The sequence below is a fragment of the Diorhabda sublineata genome, chromosome 2, assembly GCF_026230105.1.
Source record: "Diorhabda sublineata isolate icDioSubl1.1 chromosome 2, icDioSubl1.1, whole genome shotgun sequence".
NCBI lineage: Eukaryota > Metazoa > Arthropoda > Insecta > Coleoptera > Chrysomelidae > Diorhabda > Diorhabda sublineata.
Window position 1 is genome coordinate 32,734,694 of NC_079475.1, and position 27,830 is coordinate 32,762,523.

Below are 27,830 nucleotides of genomic sequence, written 5' to 3' on the forward strand. Positions count from 1 at the left end.
TCTTGCATAGATACATATACTAATTGCATCTGGTGCAGAATCACTTTTGTCTAATTTTAATAATCATTTATACAGATTACTGAAGATGATATAAGAAAAACTTATGGTGGAGGTCCTCAAAGAGGTTATTATTCTGGAGCTTATTCTTCAAGTACAAATGCTTACATGTTGATGTATAGGCAAATAGATAAAGATCGAAATGCTCGAGCTATGGGATTTGCGGACTTTCCTCCACATATTAAAGAATTGTTGGCCGAGATAAGACGAAAAGAAGAAGAAGATAGAATAAATAGAGAAAAAGAAAGTGAAATGATGCGAATAGTAGTAAGTGATTTCTGAAACCTTGATTTAATTATAACTATTAATTGATCTTCATAGAACACTATCTATTTTTCAGGTCTTATGTAAACATCCTACGACAAATATCCTTAATGAAATAAAGATTCACGTGTTCAATGATTCAACATTAGAAGAAGCCGCCAGGGATGCTTACCAACGTTTCAACTTGAGTTCTTCTCAGGTAGATTTGAAAGATTGCCGTCTAGTGGTTTTTAATAGAAAACATGAATGCATTGATAGTAGTTTTGAGTCTGACGAAATCAAATTCTGTGATATTGTAAATAAGTTGAAGAATCGTGTTAACCAATTTACAGAATGGATGTTAGAAATTAGGGAACCAGGTGAGTAACCTTACAAAACCTGATTTTAATTATTATGGCGAAAGTGGGTTTCTCCACTCAAAATAACATAGGGAAACACATATATAATAAGTGTTTTAAATACAAAAAGGATTGAAGGTGTTTAAGTACCCCAAAATTCAAATCAAAATGATGTCGTGATATTTTGAATTCACTCACAAACAAACATCGAAGCAAACTCAAGAAAAGATTGTGAAAATGTATTTTTGCCTTTTTGGATGCTAATATTAATTTCTGAATGATTATTATGCAACAGACGTATTTGAGAATTAAGGTTTGTAATTGTTGAATTTGTTATTATTCTAGAAACTCCTTGGGAAACATATCTTCCTGGTGGTATTAATATGAAGGTATATCCCATCATCCTAGAAACAGAGGAGATAAATGAACCAAAAATTGTACGAGTAGATGTAAACGATACTGTTCATGATCTGAAACAAAAAATTGGCCCATTACTGAATATTAACCCGTCTAAAGGCAAGACATTTAATTTTGTTTCAAATTTTGTATCAAGATTTCAGTATTTCGCTAGTTTAAATTATCCTTTTTATACAACTATAATATTTTTTTAGTCAAAGTGGTAATAGAAATGTATAGCAATGAACCAAAGTATTTGGATAATGATGAAGCATTAGTTAAGTTTGACCCCAAGTGCATCAGTTACAGACTATATGCTTCTAATGCCTTAGATGAAGATCCAGATAAAAGTTTCCAGTTTTCGAAATTGAAGAGGTTAATATCACAATTTGGTTATATAATTAGTCTGACAGTTATTTTACCTGATACGGATGTTGGTAAGTATAAAATACAAATTCTGATCTATTAGATCTACTTGACTTTAATTTGATTTTTGTATCGATATGAAAATCTGAATTAATCTAGAAGAATAAGTAGAGTCAAGTTGTAACAGTTTAAATTGATTCATGGGTCTCTCACTAAATAAAAAGTATTTTCTGAAGTTCAACCCAAGAAAATTATTTTGACTAATGTTGTGAAGAGTATTTCTTTGAAATGTTGCAGTTAACTAGTACTAGTGACTATTTGTTTTTGTTTCAATTTAATTACTACATTATAAGTTAATGATTCGCTCTGGTTTCGTACGGGCAGTGAAGCATGTTTATCTATTGAAGCATAGAATAATGACAAACACTCCTTATGAATCATCCAAATTTTTTAGTTAAATCTTTATGAATATTTGTTCAGTGAGTTTATCATGAAAATTTAAACATACAGACGATATTTTATAATATGACGTGATTTATACAAGAAATTTATCCATAGTTATATGTTCATTGTGAATGACTATATTGGTTAAATCTGTATGAAAACTCAATAGCTTCTGAGTTTATTGTAAACAGACGCAAGCTCATTTGATAATATTTAATGTCAATTTAAAATTTCAGGCTTACTATAATATTTTATATAATTTTAGCTACTTTGGAATCGTTGTCCATTCCATCGTTAGATTTGAATCAAAATTTGGACAAATTAGAGTTAGGCAGCGGTGATAGGTGTACAAATTCGCCGAATTTGAGAGTGTCGCCACAGCCGGGTCCAGGAGATGGTTTTGGCGACCAAAGTAATAGTGAAGATAGTAGTTTGAGTGATAGTGATCGAACTTTAGTAGGAGAAACTCCCGGTAAGTAAATATTCTTTTAGGTTTTTAAGATAGCATTTACAGGTGACCCATCTTTACAACTCAAGTTGTACAATTTGTTGTAGTTGGTCGGTCCTCCATATTATAACATTGTGGCTGTTAACTTTCCTACTCAAATGGAAAGTTGTCGTGTTAGTAAACATTATGTGTTTACAAAATCTCTATAATCATTTCCCACACTTTTGTCTTTCATCTGGCTTTGGTTTACATTGTAGATTAATTGTTAGGTGAGTCGTTTCGCCATCTATACCTAGAAGATATTTTGTACGAGACTCTACATCTCATTGTTATGCTTCCAAAATACGTAGACTCCTCCCAAAGGAGGCGATTTTTCTGAGGTTTTTGTGTTCCATATCCCAAATTATTAGTACTTGTTCTTCAAGGTACTTGAGCTTTTGGATGAAATGGGCAGGACATTCGCTGAATAGATGCTCTACTGCCTGCTTGACTTAAAAATCAAGTGAATTCCAAAAAATTTATAAAAAAGTTATTGAACGAATGAGAATAGAAAATATAGCAAAATGAAACATTATTTTAAACAAATTTTATCATAATCTTTTATTTCTCAGCTGTTCAGCAGTAATTCAAACAATATTCTAATTTTATTCTTCATTTGTTAAGATTTGTAGCTCCGTAAAAGTCATGTTTATTTTACATTTTCTTGGGTTGTTTGTATTTAAAGCGACAATAACCATTAAATTTCAAAATATTCCATATTAAGGTAATTAAAAATTTTTCATTTTGTTCTTTTATTCATCAAAAAGTTCCAACACCGCATACCAATATTTCCACTGAAAAGTCTTTCTTATTGCGAATGAATTATTAAAACAATAGAGTTTAAGTATTAGAACAAAAATATCTTCTAAAATGCTTACTCATAATATATGACTCATGATTGTATAATATGACATGTTCAATCATATTCTATTTGTGTTATTGAAATTTTATGCAAAAACCTGTTAAAAACTCACTTACTTTATATTACAGCACCAGTAATTGGAACTTTGAATTTTAAAAAAATTGGTTTAAATTATTAATTTTTCATTTTTAGGTGAACACATAGGTATGTTACCAAGCAGTCCGACCTCACCCGCAGATCAACACATGTCTCCCAGCGATCCACGAGAAGACAACTATAATTATGACGCACTTGGTCATTCTGGTGAAGAAATGAATTGGGACGACGTCGATACGCAGCAAGACGAACAGTATTCTCAAAATTATTACTTTAAAATAACGAGTGAAACGCACAGTAATGAGATACAGAATTGGGATAATACTGTTATTAGGTAAGTCTAATATGAATTTCTTGCTATTGATATAAATCTTATAACAAAAATAAGAGAAAAGAGAAACTGCAGTTTGAAAGTTCTGTTAATGTAGAGCAGAATGGTAAAAAAAATCGTAATGCCAATTCTGAGCTAACTTGTCGAACCTTTTACATTTAAGTAATTAACAGTGTAGACAAACAAAAATCAGTTAATGTTGGACAGTTATCGTATATAGAGTCATTCATCGGAGTCATTGAAAGGCCTACAATGAAGTTTGGAACTGTAGTCAAACATAGGTCTATTCTATCTGTAGTAGAATGTAGGAAATTTATCAATAACATGTTCCATAAAATATTTTAATTATTTTTCTTAAGAGTAGTCAAGTTAACAGGTAATATTTAGGCAATAAAAATTGTTTCAGGAAGTGTAAAGTATTAGCTGACAAAAGAATGACATTAGAGAAGTTTAAGAAAAATCTGGAAGTTATTCTAAGAGTACCATCAGAGTATTTTAAAATTTACAAACAGTATGTGAGTTCAGATGAAGAATGGAGTTGCTTGTCAGATACTTTAAGGTCTGCAAAGGATGGAGAAAGGTTAGTACCGAATCTAATTTTCTTTTTTGATAAAATTTACAAGTTTCAAATTTTCATTTAAGTATTTAATTTTTTAGCTGAAAATTTTCCTTTACCAGTGCTCTTATTACCTTTTTGATACCTAAAATATCTTGCCGTGTTCGTATGTGATTAATTTTCTAAGAGAGATGGACTTTTAATTTATTTTTAACAAGGCTAAATAGGTTGTTGAGAATTGCTAGAAATCTAACAAGAAAAAACTATTATGGTCAATTGATATGTAATAATATATTTTTTTTAGAATAACGATAAAACTGGGTCGAGTATTGAGGAAAGATGAAATAAAATGTCATGTATATCACTTGAAACTTGATACGATGGACTTAAACAACTTTTTATTTGAACATATCATTGCAAAAGGGCAAACAGTTGGAACAGTTAAAAAAGAAATTCTTTTTCAAGCAAAAAAACAGCATATGCTTGATATTCCTTATCACAAATGTCGATTACGTGAAAAAAATTGGAAAAAGCCCAAGAGGGTGTATCTAGATGATCAAAGGTTTGACAAAGATATACTCGTTTTACCCAATATGGATGTTTACCTCCAAGAACTTCCTGATGTGGAACAAGTTACAAGTCGTGACCAGTGTTTATTCTTTGTTAGACAATGGTGAGTATTATAATTATTAGTGTGTACTTTATGTATAAATTCGAACTCTTTCTGGATTTGCCATAGATTAGTCTCAAACTAAACAAAAATTTGTTCAATTTATGCCTCTCTTTGGGTGTTTTAAATATTATTTGAAAAATTCAATTATATTTCTACCATATCCTAAGACCTTTGCATCAGTTAAATATGTTGCCAACACATATTGCAAGATTCCTTCTCAGTTACAAAATCTTTAAAATTTCAGGATTAATAACATAAACTTGCCGATGCTTCATTAACTCCCTATTAAAATAAATTAAATGCATAAAAGCTTTCAGTAATACCGTTGCTATGTCTTTCCATACATTCGTTTGGTTCTAACTTAAACCAATTCTATATGTTGCTTAATTTCAACACACAGAAGTAGTTTGCAAAAAAATTTTTTCAGAATTTCAATAGAAAATAGGAGCTGTAATTGCAATTTTTCGAACCTCAATAGTATCAGTTGTCAAAGGGGAGGATTTTTTTATGTTGCAAGTGACTCGTCTCTACAGAGACTCGTTCAAACGGAACGGGAAATCCACTCGAAGATCGGCTAAATTTAATATTAGGGATGAATAAGTTATCTCTGGGATATCTTTCTTAAAATATGAGATTCTGAATAACTAATCTCTCTAAAGAAAGAAAGCAAAAAAAGTATGTAGGATGAAAAAAAGAGAATTTTTAGAAGACCAAATAATAACTATAGAGGAAGAATATCAAAGAAAGGAAATTAAAAAAGTTTTACAAAGATGTTAAACACATAAGAAAACAATATGAGAGTAATACCACATAAATAAAAGACAAAGAAGGAAACCTTGTAGGTGACGAAGAAGAAAAATTAGAAAATAGATAGGATATTTCCAAGAAATATTTAATGTCAAAAATAACAGAAACGAAAATACATTCGAAGAAATACCAAATAAAGAAAACCTTCAAAATCAACTTAGGGCTTTATTGAGCAGAGAAGAAGTTGAAGAAGTGATAAATAAAAGAAAAACAATTAAAGTCTTTGAGATAATTGAGTAACAAATAAAACATGATGGTTAACAGCTAAAGAAGAAATTTTTAATTTACTTTGTCAGATTTATAAAACCGAGAAAATGCCAGAAATATGGAGAAAAGCCATTATATACTCATTTACAAGAAGGGAGACAAAACATTGTGTGAAAATTATAGAGGAATAGCCTTGCTAGATTTCACATTCAAAATATTCGTATCAATTTTGAAAAGAAGATGGGAAACATTCGCAGAAAAAATGTTAAGAGAGTACCGAGGAGGGTTTAGAAAAAGCAGAGGAACATCCGACCAAATTTTCATAATAAAACAGCTGACTACTGCCTGTCATGAATGTGATATACTGACACAGATCCTTTTTGTAGATTTCAACAGAGCTTATGATAATGTGAACAGAAAAAAGTTAATCCAAATATTACGAGAATTAGAAATTCCAAATAAACTAATTGAACTAGTTAAGATGACATTAGAGGACATAATCAATATAGTAAAAATTTATAACAAGAAAAGTGAACCTATCAAATTACAACAAGGATTAAGACAAGGCAGCCCCCTATCAACGGTACTATTTAATCTACCTTTGAAATGCATAATAAGAAGAACCAGTATCAACAGAAAGGGCATGATATTTAATAAAAGTCATCAATGCTTAGCTTATGCTATTTAATAAAAGTCATCAATGCTTAGCTTAAGCTGATGATGTGACGTATACACAAAATTACCAAAAAAAGTTCTAAAAAAGATTTTCCATAAAAAAGCAAATATAAGTCGATCTTGAAGTAATATGAAAATAATTTTTTGTTATGAAAATATTTAGGTATAGAAAAAAGGTTACTTACAACTAAATACAATCTAATCGTCCTGAAAACAACTTATTAAATACTTTTCCAAATGCTCCATTGTCAAATTATGTCTTTTATCATCTAAAAGATATTTATACTTGTAAAAACTTTTTATACATCAACACTTGTAATAGGGGCGTATTTAAAGTTAGACATGACATCAGGATCAATTATTGAAATCCAACATGGTTTTCAAATACCTATCTCATTTTATTTTCAATTAAACTGCCAATATATCCCGGAATAGCATTAATATTGTTTTTAAAATCCTGTACCAAAGGTACTTGTTGCTTTTCCAATGATATAATTGTTTTGCTAATGCAACTAAAGTTGGTTTTGATAGAAGCCAAATTATTTTGAAGTTCTCTATTGTTAAGAATGATTTCTCTTTTATTGATTTAGTTGAGATTTCAGAAAATTCAAAAATTTTTGAAATTGTAGAAATTTCCAGCATAATAGATGGCGACGTCAAACCATGTTCCCCATCTGGTTAACACTGGTTCTAGAGGAAGTGGAATATTTAGACAATGTTCTTTAAACATTAGCACTCTCAAAGGTGCTTTAACAAATATTTTTTTGACATTATTGATTAACTTTTTAATGAATGGAAATTGTAAACATATGGTTTCGGCAATACTACTAATCCCATAAGCTAAACATGTGCAGTGAATTAAGTTGCTGTAAAAGCTTTTAAATTTTTAGATGCCTTGACCATGTAAACAGCTGCATCTGGAAATATAAGTAGTACTTTTTCACTTGGTACGGCTTCGGGTCAAGAAAGTAGGCTACCCCTTCATGTACAAATTTGGATATGGTGTTACTATTTGTTTTGCTTAATTCTTTTGAACTAATTAAATACCCCTAGGTTACACACAGTAGGTACTACTACAAATGATTATTTATTGTACTTGAAAAGATCGCTGGCTCGACCTGATTTAATTGAAATATCGCGACCAAGGACACCCTACAAGCAGCCTAAACTGCATACACATCTCACATCTATTTTTAAAAGTAAATACAAACATCGATCGGGACTTCCCCGAACAGCTCGTGTCACGTCTCGACCCTCTCAACTTTTTGTGCTATGAAAATAATTCCTTTATCGTGATTCGAGAAATACCATTATTGAGCTTTTGGAATGGTTAAAAAAAGCGTCGATGTTTATAAAAAAAAAAGTTCAAAATAAGCACGAATTTATTATTAAAATTCTGACCTTCAGAACTTTTACTTGAAAAATTATTCGCTCTTCAATGTATTGTTTATTTTAGGTGTCCCTCAACTTTAACTCTTCGACCTTTCCAGGAAGTAGTTGTAGATAACTTGACTAGGGATGAACTGAAGAAAAAACTATCTGAATTATCAGATATACCTGTAGAACATTTAGAAATAACCAATGTGAAACAATCCCTTCCGTGTGATGTACCTGTTTTAGAAATGGAAACATTAGTATGGCAGTTGCAGGTTCCTAATTTAGAAGAATGGCCTGTTAATGCGGAGAATGGTACAATTTTCTTCTTCAAGTAAGTTTTAATTTTGTTTTTATTTTAATATTTCTAATATATTCACGTAATCGGAAATATGAGTATTATGACAATAAACAGAACGTTTTAAGTTCTTTAATTTATTATACAACCTTTTACTGAAAATTGAAAGTAATATTTATCTAGCACAAGTTTTTTCATTTTCTGCCTAAATCACTAGATAGTCTGCTCTCAAAGACTGCTAAACACAAACATTTTGTTCAAATTTTGATAGGAGTCAAATGACAGGTGTCTTTTCAATTGAAAGAAGAATAATTCAAATAGTCATGAACTTATTAATACGATTTATACGTTATACCTAATATGTCATAGTAACATTTTATATAAAAGAGTGAGTCACTGTCTAACCTTGAGGACATGGGATTAATTCTCCATAAGAAAACCATAATTTAAAATTGATCCACTTTTCTAACAGAATTTTTTAAAACAATTATCTGACTTCTAATAGTAAGTAGTAGTAAGTTTCACTTTATGGTGGGTCATGACAACAAAAGTTGATAAAAGCAAACCAAGAAAAAGTTGAAAAAGGTTGAAAAACGCGGTTTTCTAAAAAAGAGACATTTGAATATTTTTACATAGGAGTATCATTTTTGTGATACCCTATAAAAGTATTTATTATATTTTTTATTTTTTCTTAACGCTGTTTTCATCAACTGCACGGCCCTTACCACCAGCTTAACTAGGACTCAAGCTGTGACACTATTTTTTTATTTCTTACTGCACATTTGAGTAAAGTGTTTTTTAAATTTTCTCATTATTATATTATTTCGACTATAAATTGTCAACTAAAAGGATAAGCAAAAAGTAGCATTGCTTGAGGTGATATTAGTTATTACGAGTCAAACTTGATAGAGAACTGAAGCAAGTACATTTCCACCCTTTTTTAGGTTATATATAATCCCACAATAATATCAAACTTGAATTATGTGAAATAATATTTATTTTGTTTTAAAGGGACTACCGAGAAACCATGAAGGAACTCACCAGTGAAGAAAGAAAAGAATTGGCCCAAAAAGAAAATACCCGTCTTCGCAGATTAAATCCATCGTCATATTCTCCCGCCGGAGAGAGAGCCTTAAAGATATACTTGGATACGTCGCCAAGTAAATCTGAAGATAACTGCATAGACTGACATGCCACTAATCAATTTAATTCATTATTATATTGCATCATTACGTGAAAAAATCAGAGGGTGATTGTATATAAGCGCGTTTCAGAGTTGTTTTTGTATTATTTATTATTATTGATATGAACCAATTTTACAGAACATTTCAAAGTCTAAAGTCGAAATATTGAGTCGAAAAATATTTACAGAAATAGAAAATATTTGTTGAAAATAATTTCCATAATTAGTTGTATTCTATTAAAATTCATCCTACCAAAGAAAATTAATATACACACAATAGAATAAAAAAAAGATAATTTGTATTATTTCTTCAAGTTCCATTTGGTTTTAATACATATTTTGCTAACATAAATTATATTATTGTTATAAACTTCTTTATCAGTACTTGATGTATTAAATATCTTCATTTTTACAACTCCTAAACGCGACCTAATTTATTGTCCAACGAGAAATTTTGTTTCAATATGAAATATACTGAAAAAGGTAAAATGTAAACTGAATATTGTCTTGTACAAATTAGAAAAAAAAAAACAATTTTTGACAAAACTCTTTAAAAATTACATTACATAGAGACATCGATCAGTCAATATGCAAACAGTGTAGGTATTGGTATACAGTACGAAAAAATATTTCAAAATTATTATACAGGGGATATTTCAAGGTCTAATAGATCTCTAAATGATAATCGAGGAAATTTTATAAAGAAGAATACAAAGCTATTATTCAACGTAATTGCCGTTCTGATTCAAACATTTGGTAGCCATTTCCTTTTGTCATAGAAATAAGTCATCTATATTCTTAACTAATTTGAGGTAGTTTACCTAGAAATTGTGAACCATTGATATTCATGAATCGCTTGATCCAAGTTAAACTAGATCATCAGTTTACACTTATTCCTTTGCTACTGCACAATGAACTTGTTCCGCCATAATTTCCACACTTCTTTATCATTCATGAACATCTCTGCATACATTTTACATATTCGTCTATGTTTGTAGAAATCAAATGAATGATTTAAATTCACCTGCACAGAGACCTAATGAAATTTTCCTGAAAATTTTTTCTAGCTACTAAGGATACTTGAAAAACCAAATTACCCCAATATTATACAAACTCCATAACAAAATATAGTGTACTGGAAAAAACTATGCATTTGACAGCATATCTGATCGTTGTCATCTATATGAATTGAATATACATAAACCAAACGTCATTAGCGAAATAATGTATTATAACTAAAATACCGTTTGTGTTTAAACAAAAGGAAAATGAAGTTTTTCAAAATAAAACTAACCTTGTGCTAGATGTCGGCGCGAGCATTAAAAATTGAATGCTTTTATGTTAATATATACAATCAAAAAGTCAAACCAAGATTTATACTAGAGTATCATTACTTTTAAACTTATCTTTATAAATTCATTTTTTTCTAATCTTTTCTTTATTTAAACACTTCGGTGTTTTAGACGAATCTTTGTGTTGCTGATATTTTAGGCGCACTTCATTTTTTCGAATTATTTTTGTTGACATTTCAGCGGATTGCTGAACTTTTTTTGCGAAATAAAATGAAAGTTAATAATGTGTTTGTTCATGGTTACCTACCTCTTTTCTTTTCTTACTTTATACTTTTTTCTCCCAATTTTCTCAATTTATTATTTACATTGATGAGGAACTTCCGAATAGATACAGGTTTTCAGACGGTTACATTCAGATAGAGGAAGGATAAAATCTAAACCCCTCGAGAGAGGGGTATTAGAGGACAGATTGTTATCAATTAAAGTTAAAATATTTAATAACACATTAAAATGAATCTAGGAGCCTTGATAACCGGGAAAAGACGGGAGTTTCGCAGTCAATAAAAATTTTCAGTAAATTTGAAAGAGCCAACCAGGTGTAGCTCTAAAACCTTCCGGTTAATGCCGAAAATCGCATCATCCAATCGAAATACGGGCTCACGTATTTATCTATAGTTGCTTAACTAACGCGCTCAGATGTTGCCAGGTACTGACACTGGTTTTTGGATACCCCTGATATACACGGGTCATGCGCCCTCTAGTGGTCATATACTGGGCGTTGGCCATATTGTTGATGCGTTTTTTTCGTAAACAAACCAGGGTGAACATAGCACCATATCTTTCTTTCAATTATTTTAAAGAATTACTGAAAGATGATGAACTACGCTGTAGTGAACTGTTTTCTTGGGACAGATAAATACCTTTCAGATTAAAAAATGAGTCGTGGAGCGCGTGAAATTTCTATCAACAATACGACCGCTCATATATATTATTTGCTATTTAACATTACACCAAAGCCTAGATTGATGGAAAAAAGTTTAAAGGATATAAACTAAAACAATGGACTACTTAGATTTTATATATATATATATATATATATATATATATATATATATATATATATATATATATATATATATATATATAATAGAAATATCTAGTTTTCACTTGTTCAGAGCTTGATATACGATCTGAATATGAAGTAATTAAATAAATACTCATGTTATTGATAAATTCTTTATTCACAAATTGACATTTATAATAGATATTTTTATATATGGACAATTTAGCAATTTCGAAGTGAGGTGAAACTTGAAACTGAATAAAATTTTTCAAAAACCATTTTCTCTACGATTATACTGCCTTTATTTAGGTGGTTCATGAAAACATTATTTTTTATGACGAAATGGATTTATTGAACTGTAACCACACATTTTAATTTTAACAATTGGTAGACTTATGGATTTTCAAATTCACCTGTTTTGCTCAAAAAATGGAAAATTAATTTTATTTCGAATGTATATGATCATAGAAATATCGGAATTTTGTCATTTTTGTCGCAACAAATAACATTTTCGTAAACTACGTGATAAGGTGATATAGATCAAAAAAATGTCAGGTTTTAGAAAGTTTCATGTTTCGCTTCACATCTGAATTGCTGGCCAACAATGATTACAATGACAAAATCACATGGACAATATTTCAAAAAACTTGATTTTTGTAAAAAAATTCACCCCTTCCCTTTCCCGATATCATATCGCCCTTTAATTATTTTTCCTTTTATTTTCATTGTAATTTTCTCTTTTCCAATGGGTTTCAGCCTACTATTATTTTTTGTTGGTTTAAAAAATGATCAACTCTGGTCAAGGTCAATTAGTATAGCGCATGAGAAAGTGTTAGTTAATTAAATTTAAACCATGAAGTTTCAAAGAGAATCTTGTATAATCATGTATGTGTTAGGCAAGTACAATAGCTGAGTTGAAAAGTTGAAACTGCTGAAAAATTAAAATAAAGCTTTTAAAACTTCACGATAGCTCGTTTAAACTAGAATAATAATGTCCAGGAGTCGTTTATTTAATCAGTTTTTCAGTTTAGTGGCGAATAGGGTACAGTGATGTTCTCTAAAAAACATCAAAGGAATTATATTCTTAAAAGTGTTCAAAATGTACCTTAACATTCTCAAATTTCTATATTAATGTATAATTACTTAGTAGTTTTTAAAAAATTCACAAATAATAAAAATCTTCTCTTCTTATATGCTGAAAAAAATTTTTCTTGATATTATTCCGCTTTGATTGATCTTATCGCGCATTTGAACGATTTTTAATTACAGTTTACACTGTTGTAAACTGTATTATAAAACAAATAATTGGATACATAATTAATGATTAGACTTGAAGATTGATTCATTGTATATTTGCTAAAGAAAACATGTGCATTTTATATTATTCAGTAGGAATTCGTATTTTTTAAAAATGTTATAGATAATTAAAATGAACAATAAACATTTATAGTACCTAAATGCAAGTTCTTGTATCAGGTACTCCAGTCGTGTGGTTTGTCAGTGCGTATCAAAGTGACTGCACATATACAAAAATTTTGGAATGTTGAAATAATTATAAATAAAATATATCTTACAATATGTACATATAATAATGGGATCACTCGTATCAATAAAACTTCTACATGGTAAACGGAAAACAACAAAATTGAACTGTGTAATAGTTTAAAAAGATATATTTGTATTGTTGAATAATTTTAAGTTCAATGTTAAGATATAACCTCAGACCTAATAACACAAGGAACATAAAACCATTTGCCTGTGAAATGTTAAATCTGGAAGTAAATGATCCACTTTACCACAAACCACAGAACCACGAACCAAATAATTGAATGGAGTTCATAAATTGAACAGATATATCATTATTTTCCACAGATAAGCACAGATATTATGGATATCAAAACTTATAAACGACGAAAAGTCTCTCAAATTAACTTTATAGTATGACTATGTTCATTTGCTCTTTGACTATTTTTTCAAATATCATGAACAATATTTTAGTTTTATATTTATCACATTTAACGTTAGTATTTTGTATGTATTTTTTAATGCACTTCTAATCGTTTTTAAATCAATTTTTCTTTCAAATATTAACCACCGCGTATCTCAAAATCAAGAAATTGACATTTTGCAGAAATTTGGAGGTCAAAACACTTGCATTTAGTACGCTGTAAAGTCGTATGAGAAATCTCATATGAATAATGAATAGATGAAATTTTTATTTTATAAGGAACAGTTTGATTTTATTATTAAAAAATTTTATATTAAAATTAATTTAAATAACTACTTTCAATTAGTTAATTGCACATTATACTAAATAGTTCCCGTTTTATTTTATTTTTTCTCCATAAACTTATACTGCTTGTAAATTGGCTACACTGTGTTGTGGTATAGAAAGAGGAGGGGTTACTGATTGGTTCACTTTGGAAATGTAAACAATTTGGTCTCTTGTGTTATTAAGTCTGTGGATATAACATAAATTACTTACCAGGGTATTTTATTCAAAAATTCAAAAAATAATTGTCAAGTAGGTACCTACAATAAAACTACTTGCAGTGGTGGATTTACCAGTACGCTATAGCATAGGGTGATAAATTTTATCGACGAATTTCATTTTATGATATATAAAATTAAAAAAAATGTTCACACGAATAAGACCAGACCAAGATTTTATTACCTTTGCTGAACATTACGAATCACTCTGTAAGTTATCCATAGCTGAACAAGAAAAACTTGAGTAGACGATGGAATTAAGCGTATAGAAAGGATGGAATTTTATGGAACACCCGATGAAGATATTGGAATTAGAAGTGATTAGTTCGGATGTGTCATATCCGAGTTAGAAAAATGGATAGAGACCTATAACGGATTTAGAGAGAGTTGTTACTAACTAAAATATTCAGGTGAAAAAAACTTAGTAATCTACACCCTTTAGGCATTTTTTAATTTAATTTTCTATTTGTATTTGTGAATTTGATTGTGCTCTGGCTCTGATAATTTTTGTGTTATTTTTTTGATTTGTATAAATTCTTCCATAGAGTCCTTTAAGGCGGATGATATATCTGAAGTTTTCGTTCTGCAGAACACAAGTGTACGACCAAAGTACTATTTTTCAATACTTGAAATGACAATCCAAAACCTTTTAAGGAGGGCAATCAAGGCAGAAGCGATACTTATGCCCTTTTGCTCATGTATATCTTCTAACTATATAGAACAATACAATGAGCTGTTAAATTGTAGGCATTCAATTCTTTGGAAGAAAAAAAAAACAAAATTAGATTGTGAAAGAGCAAATGAGTACATTCTTCACATTAATATAAATAACTGTTGTGGTTTCGTCTGTACATTGGCGATCAAATTTTCTTCCACAAAAATTCTCTTTTGTATTACGCCTTAAACTGATATATGCAAATCTATTATGTTCTATTTGCACAATTCCGGCAATTTCCGAAGCAGATACAGCATTATAATAAATCTATTTATGTAAACAATTCAAAAATGCATTATGTATCTCAAAAAGATGCCTTGTAAGTAGATGGAACATCATTGACTAAAATAAGTGAAAATATAAAAAAAGTGCTGATAGAACAAAATAATTCTAACCTCGCTTTATGTTAAATAAAAAAAACAATAATAAATAATGTTTCTAATCTTAACTGGTTGTACTACCTCGTCAATATTAATGGTAAACAATATTATTTGGTGTACCTACTTAAAATTTGGAAAAAATATTATTTCTTTACCAATGTGATACGAATAATCTTTGATTAATTTTTTTTATAAATTCTTTTTTTATATTACAATACATTTTAAGTACAAGATAGTATTATAGAAATATTTACATTCGGGACACTTATATTTCTTTTATATACATAGTGAGTTGAATAGGTTGCGATTAAAATAAAAACTGTAATTTTGTTATTCAATTTCACATGACTCAATTTGTATAAAAATGAAATATATTCCTGTCATCACAGTTAAAAGTTTTGCAATACAAGATTTGAGAAAGTTATACTAAACAGTCTACATTTGTTTGACATTTTGTTCAATTTGTCTAAAATTAAAAGTTTTAGTACATGTCAGACGTAATCCGAGGGTACGCTGGCACTACTCTCACTAATAGCTGCTAATCTTTGTCCTGGCCTTCTCTGTTCACAACCACCCGTGTTATTGTCCCAAGGAGGCATAGTCACCAATCCCACTATTTCGTAAGCTCTCTCTGGAACTGTAGTTGTTGAGAGATCAGAGTAGTAAGCACTACTTGGAGCACTAGAAGCTGGAGCGTCAGGATCCGTGTAAGCCGAATTTTGATAAGCAGGACTGTTGCTATCCCTGTCGTTATCTTCCGATGCGCTCTCTCTATCCAGTTCGGCGTAAAGACCTTCACCAACACTGTTGTAACCTAAAAAAATTATGAATCTGAATTATTAGCATTATATGTCTCAAAGTTTAGTAAAATTGTATATGAAGTTAATTAAATATACTGGTGTTCTCTAAAAAATTCAAATATTCTCTATCTTTTAAGCTTCCCATACAACAACTTAAATACGGTAAAGCCTCGATACGTTAAGAACCATGGGAAGTTCAAGTACCTTGACATATTTTCGGTAAACATCTAACAAATCGTCAGTCCACGTAGACTAATCATCTCCACTGTTTACCAATGAAAACATCGAATCGTAAACATAAATGCATTTCTATTGGCCGAAACCGTATGTACAAAATTTATTCGAAATATTCTTGCTAGAAAGTCTACGATCAGCATTAGCATGGCTTGGTGAGATTAATTTAATTCATACATTTCTCTAAATAAATAGAGAAATGGCGTTCTTTAGACCATGGGCGGGTGAAGGCAAGGAAATTGCACAGTGTAGTGAGAATACATACAGATATGAATTCAGCAATCTGATAATGCAATCATAATGAGAATTGCTGAATTAACTAGAGTAATTAAATCTTCCATTTATCGAGTAGTCACGAAAGGGGTTGCTGTGGATCATTCACAGATCCGAAAAACATGTAAAGAAAAACTGAAATCAGTTAACAAAGCTACTCAAGATTTTATACGTAGGACAATTTATAGTTTATATAAGAAGCCGCCCTGCGACATTAGAAGTAATACAGCAAAAAGTAGCAGATTATCCAAAATACAATTATACCAGTTTAGAAACTTGCGTCCAGTTTTGTCAGCATGTGGTGTTAAACACAAAAAACTGAATAAACGGATGGCAATAACCGTATCGTCAAGAATCGTTCGATGGCGACAATTTTATTTGCGTCAGATAAAAAACTATTAGACACATAATTTATCTAGATGAAGCATAGTTTGACAGTCACGATGGAATAAATTTAGGTTGGGTTAACAATAGTAAAAATTGCCGTTTGAACGGGCCATGTTCTAAAGGGATACGCATTATTAAAGGTCTAAAGTTTAGAGAAAATTTATTATATTGACAAGTTGTGCAAAGAACACGGTCATACTCTTCTCAGACTACCTCTTTACTATAGCATATTTAATCCTATAGAGTTAATATGGGAAAACGTAAAATGAGAATTAAGAAAATGTAATCAGTCTCCAGAACTGAGTAAAGAGATTATGGAACTGGTAAAGAAGGTTCTAATAGCAGACCATCAAGAGCTTTGGAAAAACTGTTATCACAGAAGAAGATGAGTATGTATGGTTTTTGCTTTGAAATATCGTTTTTCAGAAGAAAAAACGAATGAGGTACAAAAAAGGCTCAGTTCACATCTGGTACCCTGTTTAAGCCAAATTTCCTTACAGGCAGGTACATTTTACTCGTCTATTTACGTTTTATAATTTAATATTCAGTTCTGGTAAGTTAACGAGGTATATTAATGATTTTTTTAAGTTTCAATTAGGACTACAATTAAGTGCATCTGTCTAAATAACGGCTTCTAATGCTATCCAATTTATGTTTCGATTGCCTTTTAACGAATACTTTCTAGCATAAGATTTACATATTTTTAAAAGTATGTATTAGAATAATAAATTTATAAAATGAGATATCCACGCCTATGGTAGATCAAACAAAATTGTCGGCAAGGGTTTTTATAATTTGATATTGTAAGAACTATATTTCCAACCGGTCAAGATTCGTACGTTTTTACTGCACTTATAACCGTTTGATATTGAGATCCTAAAAAATTATTCGTTTAACACTTTATAATTCGAATAAGTTGTTCTAGATTATAGCAGGAAGAAAGCAAAGAATAAAGATTTTTATGATAAAAACAAAATGATCCCCGCTTAAAAATAAGGGCTTGGGGAGGTGGAAGGGACTGGGTTGACAAATAACAGATGTATGTAACGTAAAAAAATTTCCTCTTGGAAAAATCGAAGTATTTTTTATCCTTGAAATCTGTTGAATACTGTCAAATTTCGCAGCGGACTGACTGTAGTCTACCGTGTGTATACATATATGGACGCGAGTCTTAGAACAGAGGAAGGCTAAGTTGTAATAACACAATAATTAAAGTGTAAAATTATACTTAGTAGTCCTCAGAGTGCCCTTAACCTCTAATATCAGCGTAGCTTGGCTAGAGTTAAGTTATTTATTTAAGATACGTTGAATGGCAAGTGAATGATTCATTCGGCTAACAGAGGGAAATAGGAGGGGGTATCAGTGTCAGTGTGGGAGATAGAGAAACGTATATGGTTTTCCTAAAACACGTTACAAGGTATATTGGAGAGGATTAGCAGAACTTCATGCGGCTAGGAAATTAAGAAGGTTATAAAAGAAAGGCAATTTGGAATTCCCAATAGAAGACAACTTGGAATTCTCTGGGTCAGACTTCGGTCAGTAGAGGAGTGAAGAAATATTGTTTTATGAGGCAGTCGTTCGAGGAAGTGGTTGAAGGATGAAAAATATCGTGGTAGGAGTGCATATGGCGTGGTCGCCTCATAGCCCATCTTAAAATGCTAAATTCCCGAGAATATGTTCATTTTTGTGTGCGTACGTGCGTATATGTGTGTACGTGTGGATGAGTATTTTTATGTTCACGAAAACTCGGCTTGATAACTTTGTACGAATCTAACTGTTCTATATGAACGCCAGAGTTCTTACTGTTGCTGATGACGTCGTTGTGGTGGTGCGTCGTTCTCTGCAGGGAAGTTTATCGGCTTTGCTTGGTTGCTATTCCGGTATTGAGCTGGTACACGTTTTTCCGTAGACAGATAGTAACGTCAGTGTCGTTTGATGAAGGCTCGTTTAGCGTGTAAGCCGGTTTCAGCGTTTTGATTGGCTTGGGTAACGAATGGTGTACGTGTGCCATGTCGCTTGATGTGTGTTTGTCGTAGGAAGTTGAAATGCCGGTGTACTTCCTTGATAAACTCAGTTGGTTCCCTATCCGGCTCGTCGCCTATAAGAGTTCCCTAAGTAAACGTATGAGTTATCCGACGGCAAAGCACATTCGGTTACGAGGATGCCCATAACCGTTGGACGATCTTTGTCCATTAATCGTTTTGATTACACCGTATCGCTGTATTAAACTTCCTGCGAAAATGTTTCATCATCCCGTTTAATTATGAATAGTATGTCATCGTGTGCAGGCGTACCCGTCAATCGGTTAAGTGATCGAAATGGTTTTGATTCGAATTGGCTTCGTTTATCTACGGTTACCCTCAGGGGTGTTCCAGGAATTAGCCTACCCAGGAGCAAGCGGCTATTTCCGCTTCCTGATTGATCGTTGGGATAGCTATTGACCAACAAAAAATACGATCTACAGAACTACAGTAGTACCTTTTTTCCCTTTGACCGTGTATGAAAGTATATTTTAGTTATGTATTTTTAAATATGTCGTAGGAGTGCGCATGACGTGGTCTGTTTCACTTATTTTGAACTTTTTAGAATTTAAATTTACGTAAAATTTCGGTATGGAAATTATTCTAAAAATCTTCATATTCGGTTAATTGTATATTGTATACCAAACTTACCATCTTCCATGTGTGTGTAATGATTTTCCGCAGGTAACGTTGGAGGGGTGTTTAATGGAGACGGAGAACTAACATTTCGTCTTGATAACCACGACCATACTCCATTATTCGAATTCTGAATGTTAGGTAGATTTGGAAATGTCGTGGAAGTGATTGTACTTATTTCTTTATCATCCGGAATATTTATAGGTGGCCGTTGAGCTACCATCCTATGATTTAAAGCTACACCTCGTTCACTTTCTGAAAATGAATTATAAAATAGACTTATACTTATGCAGAAACTATTTTACCTTCAAAACACATAGCCATATACAGGCAAGATGAAACGCACTGAGATTTTTTGTAGGCAAAAATTTATTGTTATTGTGAACGATTAAATGCTCGAAATACGAGACATTGAAATAAGTATGTTCTTATTTGTTGTTATCAATTATTATAGAACAAAACTAGGCTAAATATAATCAATAGTTTATGTCAATGACAAAAACATACCTATTTTTCTGGAAAATGGCGGATATCGTTAATAAGATGTCGGAAATTTAATGTTCATAATCTGTGTACATACTTCACAAAAATTTGAATAATAGTTGTTATAAGTCGTTCACATGAATATTGTAAATATCATTTGTTTACAATAAAATAGTAAAAGTAATAATTTTTCTGGTTTTGGCTTATATACTTTTAGATGTTGATTTAGTTAATTTATTTGAATAAAAAGCACTAGAAACCTTTGGAAAATAATAAATGGTTATACTTTTTTACATTCTTCTGATTACTTTGCTTCGTTATTTGAGAGCAAATATGCTCGTGACACAATTTTGATTTTCAAACGTAAAACAATTACTTGAAATGCAAATAGGTACATACTTTTTAATTTAACTTTGAGACGAATTTTATTGATTTAATTGATGTATGAAAGTAAAAGAATGTTTAATAAAATTTATTCACTGTGTTGATGTATTATAACTTGTATTACGAGGGTGATTGGTTCATATATAAACCTGGTTTGTCACGAAATAATTCCGAAATTCATTATTTCGAAAATGTATATTGCAGGTCTTTAAAGAATAAAATAACTACTTTCCTGGTTAATGCTTCGACAAATATTGAATTACAGCTCCTATGAAGAGCGTGATTTAACATCTCAGGTCGATTTTATCGACCTGAGATGTTAAACGTCTCATTAGAGCAGTTTAACAGACCTCGTTCGGGCTTGAGACCCGAACTGAAGAGAACGTCAAAGAGCGTCTCTATTTGGTTCAGATAGTTAGCGAACGCTAACTGGCTTTATCCTCACTTTCAATTGTAAGCCACTGGTCAGGTAGAAATCTAGCTATATATAATCGGCGACTATATTAGAAGAGAACAGCTGGGACCACGTAACCTCGATTTTTAGTATACTTATAGACATGAGCGAGTAAGATATACCAGTATCTGTTGCGCATCATTATTCGTTTTCTGGTCAGAGCTATAGAACATTTTTTGAAGAAAATGATGCAGTACTGTAGTGTATTGCAATGAATATTGACCACAGAAATGACTTGGGTACACCATTATATTTCGGAGAATAAACGCACTTCTATGGACTGGAAGAAAGACGAATGTGCGCAAGTTGAAGCGAAGGTTACACTGTCAACGGGAAAGGTGTTGTCTACCGTATTTTGGGATATAAGAGGAATAATTGCTGTTGATTTTCTTACTGAACAGCGAACTGGGAACGTATCGTATTATAAAAATACTTAAAATTAAGTCCGTTTTCTTCATCGTACGTTAAAACCATCATGTAGGTGGTCGGGATGTATTCAGTTTCTCTTCCTTTGCAATCTTTGCCAACCTGTCATCTGTCATTCTGCCCACGTGGTCTCTCCATTCCTTTCGCCGATTTCTTGTCCATCTCACTCCATATATATCTTATTTCATAATTTCTCTTGTGGTCAAATAATGTGTACCTCTATCGCGTTTGTCATTACTGATCTCACACACATCTTGTATATTCTGAGTTTGCTCCTGGTGGTCATACATTTATTTCGCCAAATTACATCTCTCAGATACCCTGATATTAATAACGCCTTTGTTGTTTGAGCTTTCACTTCATTCTTTAGATTTCTATTACTTGTTATGTTCGCCCCAAGATATTGGAATGACATGATTTGTTCTACACTCTGATCGTATATTGTGAATTTACATCTTCTCGGTTCTCTGGATACTGAAAAGTAGCCTTTGTTTTCTTCGTCTTCTGAGATGATCACTGTGTTATTTGCATAACATACTATTTTTATTTCTTTGTTTCCCATCCAGTATTCTCTTCCAGCTTGCTTTACCTTGTTTATAATCTCATCCATTATGATGCTGAACAAGATCGGGCTTAGGCTGTCTCTTTGTCTGATACACAAACTTTCTTATCGGTACTAACCGCTATAAGAAGATTAAATAAAATTCATGAGGAATGAAAAGATATTTCAGCAGTTTGATTTATTCTTTTCGAGAACACATTCATAAGCTGAGGTGGGAGAAAATTGGAATAATAAAGTAAGGAAAATAACGTTGAGGTGAATTTTATTGATAGGTGCGCCAATTAAATGTTACACTGTCAGCGGGAATGGTGTTGTGTACCTTGTTTTGGGACATGAGAGGAGTACATACTTTTGATTTTCTCACTGAACATCGAACTTTGAACGCGCAGTATTATATATAGTATATATATAGTGACTTCCTAAAAATACGGTGTCTACAGATCAAAACGTCGCGATATTCCAATCCGTAGTGACCGCATACAGCTCGGATTACGATGGAAACGTTGAACGATTTGAGTTGGGAAACACCCTCCGTATAGTCCTGATTTGTTCTCATGCGATTATTTATTTGGTCCACCAGAATTCTTAGTGCGCGAATGGTTACGTGACAACCCGAGGAATTTTCACGAAAAAGGCATCCGAAAGTTTGTGGTGAGGTGGCAAAAGTGTGTAGAGTATGACGGAGATTATTAAGAAAAATTGTAAAAATTTCCAGCTCTGTAACTTAATAATCAAATTTTTTTACAGAAAAATTCCGGTTCATATTTGAACCACCCTCGACTTGCAAATATTGGTATAGTCGTGAAATAGTTTCTTATCTCTATTCCGATATTCTTTTTCTTCTTGTGATTTGCATATATCCTAGAGCCAAGCTAGGATGGTCGAGTTATGACTCGATTCAATAAAAACTTAATGTTTATGTATTTGTCTTTTACATCAATTACCTCCAGCGGTGTTTTGGCATATTAATGAGAATAATAAAAGAAGAGTGGAACTTTTGAAAATGTTTTTGAAAATAATAGTTAAAAATATACAAACCGTCCACAGGCGTCGTCTTCAATCGCTTACAATGTAGAACTACTATCATAACTATAGCTCCTATTAGTGCAGATATTAAAGATACTATTATTAATGTTAGAACCCATCCAAGTTCCGGAGTTTCTGTAACAAAATGTATTGATATAAATGAGAGAGTTTTGCAATAAAATTCCAGTATACGAGGGTAGCTACCTATGTTTCGAGATATGACAATATGTCAAATCTGTGATTGTCATAATAAAGTTACATTTTTAATGGTGAACGCACTTAGAATGTGTTGTCATACGAGTGAAGGTCGTCTAAAATCGGCTGTTGTGATGTGCGCGTAAATTGCAAGATCGTTATGTGACATACCGCGACATTTAGGCATACGTGTCATTAGTTACACTCACATTCTTTTAATTTTGCATGAACTATCCAGCTGTCAAAAATATTTCATCGCGTTAGATTCCGCCTCATTTGACAATCACTCAAAAAAGTGGCATTTGTTTGCCACAAGTGTTCGAAAAAATCAGGGTAACCAATCGCAGAAGACAAATCATTCTCCACCACAATGCGAGCTCTTACACATCAGTTCAAACAAAAACGTTTTTGAACAGTCACAGCATCGAATTGATGGTTTATCCACCACACAGTCCCAATGATTTCTTCTTATTCCCGCAGAACAAAAATAAATTGCGAGGTCAAGGTTTTTATACACCTGAAGAAGCGGTTCAAATCACATGTTTTTAAGTACCTCAAACGAAATGGAAAATATGCTTTGACAATTGGTTCAAACGTATGTAAAAATGTTTTGATCTTAATGGAGATTATTTTGAAAAACAATGAAGCCATATCCAATTTTAAATATTTGTTTTTATTTGTCTATCTCAAACAACCCTCGTGTTTGTGGAATGCCAAAAATATTCAATTTGCTCGCGATTGACCAGAGAATAGTTTAATTTAGTCCGTATGGAACTTTTTTATTGATACCAACTGCTATACGCAGGTTGAATGAAATTCAAGAGGAATGAAAAAATATTTTAATTGTTGAATCTATTCTCGTCGATAACACATTCATAAGCTGAGGTGAAAGAAAATTGGAATAATCAAGTAAGGAAAATAACGACAATCTTTCTTTGATTTTAATTCAATAGACATAGAAACCTGAATATAAAGTAATATTTATTTTATTTGGTAATATTTGGCATGCGTATCAGGGATTCTATATAATAATAGTGAGAAAAGAATGTAAATCGTTATCTCATCATCCAGTTAACTTAGTGGATTAAGCTTTTTAATTCTAATCGAATAAAATTGCTGTACGTAAATCAATAGCGACAGACCTATTTCTGTAGTTTGATTTTCTGTGACATCTTGAGTACTGTTCTCAGCCTCAGATATCTTCTTAAAAATATCAGATTCCGCTACAGTAAATTCGTGTAGGTACGTTTGTGGATTTCTGAAATCAACAATTCATCATCCATGTCGTTGGGCTTACATTTTTATATTTTAAATTTAAACTAGATATCGCAATGGGTTCAATCCGAACGTTTCAGTCCGCTGTTGTTGTCAAAGACATAGTGTTAGAGTTGAATTATCGATTGTTCGGAATTTATGCACATATATATTTAACACTTTTTTGATGTAGCATAATCGTAATTTAATTTCATATTTTGTACCTATTTTTTCAACAAATTAATCATTGATTTGAATGATTAATAGAATTTGAATAATGAAATATGATAATACAACAAATACATTATAGTGAATATCTTTAATACATCGACATAATAAAATAACAGACTCCATTAACTGCTCCATTTATTCATATATTCAATATGCTGGTTTCTTTTATCAATATTGACATTTAGTACTACATCCATCAATTAATATTGATACTGAAAATAAAAGAACAGGTAATTATCGCAACAATGTATCACTTATAAATTATGAAACCAATTTTGGAATAATTGGATCTCTTTGGGACTGATTATGTCTTTCGAAAAAATTGTGTGGGACGTTGAAATGAAGGATTTTTTTGAATGCAACATATGAGTGACGAATGTACAGGGTATTGCAACGGGAATCTTTAACTAAGAAACAGAAATGTGCTATCTAAGGTGCATGATTTAATTTGTAGGGAGAATACTACAACTACGTAGCTACAATTCAGCTTTTTCGAAGAAAAAGCTAATTGAAGTTTCACCAAGTTTTCTGTTATTGTTAAGAATTGACTGAATGTTATTTTACCACATTTTATATTTTATTTAATTAGTAATTATGTCTTACATCGCACCAAATTTTGTGATAAATGTGAGAAAATAGTCCATGAAAAATATATGTTTACTAAACAACATCAGTTAACACTGATATTATTTTTAATATTAAATTAGAAGTATTCATATAGCAAATTAGCAAATATGACATTTACTTATTTCTAATAAATGTTTTTTATATACTACAAGAGATATTTACTAGTCGATTTGTTCCCGAGAGTTATCAAGGTTTGGTAGACTAGTAAATATCGGTTTTTTAATATAAAATAAAACACTTTATTTAACAGAATAGTTTTTAATCAATTATATATTTTCTATGTTGCTCAATGACCTTTTGTCATCTTTCTTTCAGCTTCAGGATTCTGCGCCCATGAAATTTCTGGTCCTTATCAGCTAAAAACTGAACCAGGTGCGATTGAAGTTCATCGTTATTTGTGAAAGTTTGACCATTCAAAAAATTCTGCAAACTTTGAAATAAATAGTGCCAGATCAGGGTTGTATGGGGGATATGGCATCACTTTCCAGCCAAGCTCCAATAGTTTACCACGAGTTAACAAAGACATGCTTTGCATTATCATGGTGGAACACTATACCTTTCCGATTTGACAATTCTGGCCGTTTTTCTTTGATTGCTTCATCTAGTTTCATTAACTGTTGATAGTAAACATCAAAATTGATCGTTTGGTTTCTTGGAAGCAACTTAAAAAATACAACACCTTTGTAATCCCACCAAATTGACAGCTTTAGATTTTTTTGTTGTTTTTCAGCTTTCGATGTGGTTTGTGCAGTTCATTGTGTTTGCTCTACGATTGTTTTCGAACTATGTTACTGTATAATACCCATTTTTCATCACCAATGATGATTCTTTTCAAGAAAGGGCCGGCTTCATTTCGTTTAAGGTAAATATCGCAAATGTTAATTCTTTGTGTTAAATAAATCTCTTGAGGTACCTAAATATCAAGCTTCTTAAAGAGCCCAAGACATTTTAAGTGTTTTTCAATTGTTGTGTGTGATACATGTAGCCTCTTCGCAACTTCCTCTTCAATTATGGCTCTTTGGTCGTCATCAACTTCACACATTTCTTTGTGAGCCGCAGCAGCTTTCATTCCATTGTATCAATAAATGCGATTTTGGGTACTGGACACTGTATTTACTATTGTAATTGCAGTGCTAGAGATGTTGAGTTATCTTGTTGTTGCTTAAATATCGCAATCCTGAACTAATGTTGAGCAACTAAGTTCTGGAGCGGAATTTGTTTTCTGAACATAAACGTTTTGACTTGAAAAACCGAAGTACAATATTTCAAACAATAATAACTACTATCAAAATTCTTCTTCTTCTTCTTCTTCTTCTTCTTCTTCTTCTTCTTGCTGTGTATAGGCATCATTGTCTGTTTTTCTTCACGCCATTGCCTCTGCTCAGTCACCTGGGAGGTTGTCACTCCATCTTTTCCTAGGTCTTCCAATGCTCCTTTGTCCTGCTGGTGATTTGTCCTTTGATATTTTCACAATTCGTTCTTCCGTCATGCGGTCAATGTGCTCATTCCATTTTATCTTTCTATCCAGTACCCAGTCATTGATATTATCTATCCCGCATGTTCGTCTGTCAAAATTCATTTAAAAAACTAAGTACATTTGGAAAAAACTTTTTAAATATTTGTAAGTAATTCTATAATATGTTATAAGGTACCTACGATTGACATATCACTCATATTAAGAAGTCGACATTTGTAATAGTCGTTTATGTTGCCAAAGAAACCCAAAGTTGGATTTACACACATTGTGGCGTATTTTGAATAAATAAAATGATTAATTAATAAAAAAAAATATTTTATATGTTGTCAAACCAAAAGAAAAGTAACTTTATAATTCCAACCATTAATTTATTTGGATTTTTGACATTGGAAATATGTTTATCCTCAACAAAAATTGATTTATTAAGCACACTACCCAAAATAATTAAAGTCACTAATTTATAATCAATATTTATCACCTTTAACTGGCGTTTCGTTGGTTATTTAACAGGTTCTCTAATATTTACTAGTTAACTTTAATTTTCAACATATTATGTTTGGCGTATATATAGAGTGAACAGGAATATTATGTTATGAAATGATTATTTTGGAAACGGAGAAATTTTTATTAAACTAAATTATAGTGGTAATTGCACTGTAATAATCGAAAATTGTCTTGCAACGTCGAAACGTCGAAAAATATTGATATCGAATAATGTTAAGTATTGTTTGTATGAAAGAATAGTTTCCATTTTCATTTAGTATTATCTATTGTCAATAATACTATGTCTTTGTATTGAGTTAGCCCCTGACAATGTAGATTCTTTTGTTTTATGGGAAACAATACTGTTTACCTTTACAGTTTTGGTAATTAATCTATCATTGAAATGCAGTAGTCGAATTTTTCATCGAATGAAGAATTTAACTAATACACAAACAAATCTTTCCATAAAATGAATTTCTTGGAAATGATATCAATTCTCAATCTTATTTCTTTATATGGAAAA

General features: G+C 31.4%; 2 protein-coding genes across 4 annotated transcripts in view; one reads left to right on the plus strand and one right to left on the minus strand.

Moving 5' to 3' along the window:
- LOC130440521 (ubiquitin carboxyl-terminal hydrolase 47-like) overlaps positions 1 to 10,990 on the plus strand; it is a 48,049-nt gene extending 37,059 nt beyond the window's left edge. For both annotated transcript variants that reach the window (XM_056773751.1, XM_056773750.1), the window contains 10 exons: positions 76 to 324; positions 398 to 680; positions 1,005 to 1,175; positions 1,271 to 1,492; positions 2,131 to 2,337; positions 3,407 to 3,644; positions 4,048 to 4,221; positions 4,502 to 4,870; positions 8,016 to 8,267; positions 9,243 to 10,990. In XM_056773751.1, coding sequence (XP_056629729.1) covers positions 76 to 324; positions 398 to 680; positions 1,005 to 1,175; positions 1,271 to 1,492; positions 2,131 to 2,337; positions 3,407 to 3,644; positions 4,048 to 4,221; positions 4,502 to 4,870; positions 8,016 to 8,267; positions 9,243 to 9,420 — 2,343 coding nt within the window. In that variant the 3' untranslated portion in view covers positions 9,421 to 10,990. The remainder of the gene's footprint in view (positions 1 to 75; positions 325 to 397; positions 681 to 1,004; positions 1,176 to 1,270; positions 1,493 to 2,130; positions 2,338 to 3,406; positions 3,645 to 4,047; positions 4,222 to 4,501; positions 4,871 to 8,015; positions 8,268 to 9,242) is intronic.
- Positions 10,991 to 11,934: 944 nt separating this feature from the next.
- LOC130440433 (uncharacterized) overlaps positions 11,935 to 27,830 on the minus strand; it is a 189,377-nt gene continuing 173,481 nt past the window's right edge. For both annotated transcript variants that reach the window (XM_056773550.1, XM_056773549.1), the window contains exons 3-5: positions 23,053 to 23,175; positions 19,721 to 19,960; positions 11,935 to 16,168 (exon numbers count right to left, since the gene is read on the minus strand). In XM_056773550.1, coding sequence (XP_056629528.1) covers positions 15,846 to 16,168; positions 19,721 to 19,960; positions 23,053 to 23,175 — 686 coding nt within the window. In that variant the 3' untranslated portion in view covers positions 11,935 to 15,845. The remainder of the gene's footprint in view (positions 16,169 to 19,720; positions 19,961 to 23,052; positions 23,176 to 27,830) is intronic.